We start from the raw sequence: 3,566 nt of genomic DNA on the forward strand, positions 1-3,566 counted from the left end.
CCAGGTTTCAGGATAGGAAAAGGGAATTTTGCCTGGGATGCTGGCACGGATACCTGGGTGCTCTTCCCAGGCCCTGGGTGTTCCCCTCGTGGTTAAAGCTTCCAGCAGGACCATGGGAAAACATCCAGGATGCAAAGGCAGGAATGGGGCGCTCGGTCCCATGGAAGTTGGATTTATCCATGGTCAGGGAATGGTCACTGTGTGGTGTGGTCTGTGCTGCATGGCCAGGAAGCTCCTGATCCCACCTTTCCCAGGAACCTCCAGCTGTCCCACACCTCCCCTGGGCTGGGATTGTTATTCCGACCCTTGGCCACTGGAGATGGGATGGGATGGGATGGGATGGGATGGGATGGGATGGGTGTCCTACACCCGCTGCCTGTTGGCCAAGCCAGCATTCCCAGCATTCCATGGGTGCTTCCATCCCATCCAGGCTCCTCTGGCGGGTTAGATCAGGACCTGTTCACAAGGTGGGACAGGCTGGAAAGGGCTTGGAGCCACCTGGGCTAGTGGAGGTGTCCTTGCCCATGGAAGGGGGTGGGATGGGTGGGAATGGTCCTGCTCAGGGCTAACAGATTCTCCAGATGACCAAAATCCAAACTGGGAGGTGCTGGTCTGTCCATCGCCTGCAGGTCGTGGGACTTGACCTGCTCAAGTCCTTCATCATCAAGGAATCATGGAATGGTTTGGGTGGGAAGGGACCTTACAGCTCATCTTGTTCCAGGGGCAGGGACAACTTCCACTATCCCAGGTGGCTCCAAGCCCCCTCCAACCTGGCCTGGGACACTTCCAGGGATCCAGGGGCAGCCGCAGCTTCTCTGGGAATTCCAGTGCAGCCCCTCCCCACCCTCCCAGCTGGGAATTCCTTCCCAAGATCCCACCCCAAGCTCCCCTTTCCCACTGGGAAGCCATTCCCTGTGTCCTGCCCCTCCAGCCCTTGTCCCCAGTCCAGCTCTCCTGGAGCCCCTTCAGGCTTGGGAAGGGACTCCAAGCTCTCCCTGGAGCCTTCCCTTCTCCAGGTGAACATTCCCAGCTCTCCCAGCTTGGCTCCAGCACAGAGGGGCTCCAGCCCTGGGAGCAGCTCCGTGGTCTCCTCTGGAGCCGCTCCAGCAGCTCCATGACCATCCTGTGCCGAGGATCCCAGAGCTGGAGGCAGTGTGACTCTGGCTCAGTCTCAGTCTCCCAGCTGGGTTGGGGACTCCCTTTCCCACAGGAAAGGAGCATTCCAGCACCTTCTTCCAACAGAAACCCAGGCATGGGGATGTGCTGGTGGGATCTGGGCTCCTGCCGTAGTTTTTCCTCTTGGAATTGACCAGTTCCTCCCATTTTTTCACCCCTTTCTCCTCAAAACCAGGGAATTGGTTGTCTTGGCAACATCTCTTGTGCTCCTCAGATCCCCAGCTCTTCCTCCAATGCTCTTTCCCCCCCTGAATTTGGGGTGTTTATCATTATTCCTTTTTTTTTTGTTCCCAAAACCCTCCGCAGGAATTCTGCCCGGATGGAATTCCATGTCAGCTCTCTGATAACCCCTTTTCCGAGCAGGTTGTCCGAGACCCGACCTGGTTCCCATTGTTCTTGCGTTCCCGGCCGAGGCCGAGGGGATGGGTTGGTTTCCTTTCTCTCAGCCTTTAATTATTCACTGATGGAAATTAAAACCGGAGCCATTCCTTTGTCCCATTCCCGCAGATGATCCGGCAGTTCTGGAAACAGAAGACCTGGATAGAAAGGCCATGAGATACAGAGCAGGCCTGGAGCCAGACACCATCTCCCTGGCCTCTGTCACCGCTGTCACCACCAATGTCTCCAATAAAAGGTGAGATCCCAGCTGGGATTGTGCCAGTGGGAGGTGAGGATGGACATCCCAAAAATGTCTGATCCCTGACTTGGGGAATGTTGGAAATCATTGTCCCATGGAGCCAGCAGGGTGGTTTTTTTGGAATATCTGTCCTGCAGCAGTGATCACCAAAGTTCTGTGGAGTGTTCCAGGTCCCAGGGTTGAAGGAATGTTGAGGGTGACCCTGCTCTTGTAGTGGGAGAAACTTGGGGCAAGGACCTGGAGGGACAGGACACAGGGAATGGCTTCCCACTGCCAGAGGGCAGGGATGGATGGGATATTGGGAAGGAATTGCTCCCTGGGAGGGACTGGGATGGAATTCCCAGAGAAGCAGTGGCTGCCCTGGATCCCTGGGAGTATCCAAGACCAGGTTGGACAGGTCTTGGAGCACCCTGGGATAGTGGAAGGTGTCAAGGTTGGAACTGAATGATCTTTAATGTCCCTTCCTACCCAAACCATTCCATGATTCCATGAATTCCATCCGTGCTTTGACCCAGAGTTTCTTCTGCTCTTCCAAAGGTCCAAGCCTGACATCAGGATGGAGCCAAGTGCCGGGAGGCCCATGGATTACCAGGTCGGTGACACTGCTGTGTCCCCAAGCTCCGCTCAGGGGGTCACAACCCAGGCTTGGGGACACTGTTTTCAGGGACCGAGCTCCTGGTGGGGCTCAACTCACTGGGCTTGGAACCAGAACATCCCAAGAGCTGGAATTTCACTGGTGGAGCCGTAAACGCAGGATTAAGTCATTTACTGGGGTTGGTGTCCAGCATGTGAAGCCCAGAGAGCCCAAATTCAGCCCAAATTAAGCCCAAATTAAGCTCTCTTTGAGGCTGTCCCCAGGGAATTTCTCCTTGGAGCAACCTGGGATAGAAGAAGGTGTCCCTGCCCATGGCAAGGGGTGGAATGGGATGAGCTTTAAGATCCCTCCCAATTCCAATCACTCCATGATCCCGTTGTGTTTTCCAGCAGAAGTGAAGCCAATGGGATGGGTCTCTCTGATCCCACAGCTTGGCTAAATCCATTGGATTTTCCATGTTGTGCAAAACGCCCACACCCTGGGGCTGGAATAACCGGGATTCCTGGGATCTCCTGCATCCCACACCCCACCAGCCCCTCCTCGCCTGTGTCCCAGTGGGAGCAGCAGACCCCATGGCACTGGAAATTCCCCTTGGTCAGAGGTGGAGGGGATGGGTGAAGGCAGCCTGGAGCTGCTCCCGGGACGTGGAAGTTTGGGAATTCCTCTCCCCAGGTCAGTGTCACCATCATCGAGGCCCGGCAGCTCGTGGGGCTCAACATGGACCCCGTGGTGTGCGTGGAGGTGGGGGAGGAGAAGAAATACACGTCCATGAAGGAATCCACCAATTGTCCCTACTACAACGAGGTGGGTCCAGCCCCTCTGCTACTCCCACCCCTCCATCCGGTGATTTCTTTCTTCTCCGTGGTTTTTTGGGTTAAATTCCTGTCGGAATAAGGTGAAATCTCAAACCACACATGAGAAACGAAGCCTTTGCCCTCTGGAATTTTGTGACCAGTTATTCCCAGGTTTTCCAAGAAATCGGCGCTTCCGTTGGCTCCCCCCACTCATTGGGGGGTCAGTGATCCGTGTGGTCGCACACTCAGCGTTGGGATCACATGGATGCATCCCTGCTGGGCCGTGGGCTGCAGGAGCTCCCCCAGGCATCCGCAGCTTCTCCGGGGCGTTCCCGATCCTGATGGATCCCCCCCCTCATGATTC

The 3,566-nt window shown here is 55.9% G+C and overlaps 1 protein-coding gene across 1 annotated transcript in view; it reads left to right on the forward strand.

The window, feature by feature from the left end:
• The window catches only part of LOC103616394 (otoferlin-like), a 76,415-nt gene that overhangs the window by 37,774 nt on the left and 35,075 nt on the right, over window positions 1-3,566 (forward strand). The window contains 3 exon segments of the mRNA XM_008634595.2: window positions 1,684-1,810; window positions 2,351-2,405; window positions 3,081-3,212. Coding sequence (XP_008632817.2) covers window positions 1,684-1,810; window positions 2,351-2,405; window positions 3,081-3,212 — 314 coding nt within the window.

Source organism: Corvus brachyrhynchos, unplaced genomic scaffold, assembly GCF_000691975.1.
Source record: "Corvus brachyrhynchos isolate BGI_N302 unplaced genomic scaffold, ASM69197v1 scaffold420, whole genome shotgun sequence".
Lineage (NCBI taxonomy): Eukaryota > Metazoa > Chordata > Aves > Passeriformes > Corvidae > Corvus > Corvus brachyrhynchos.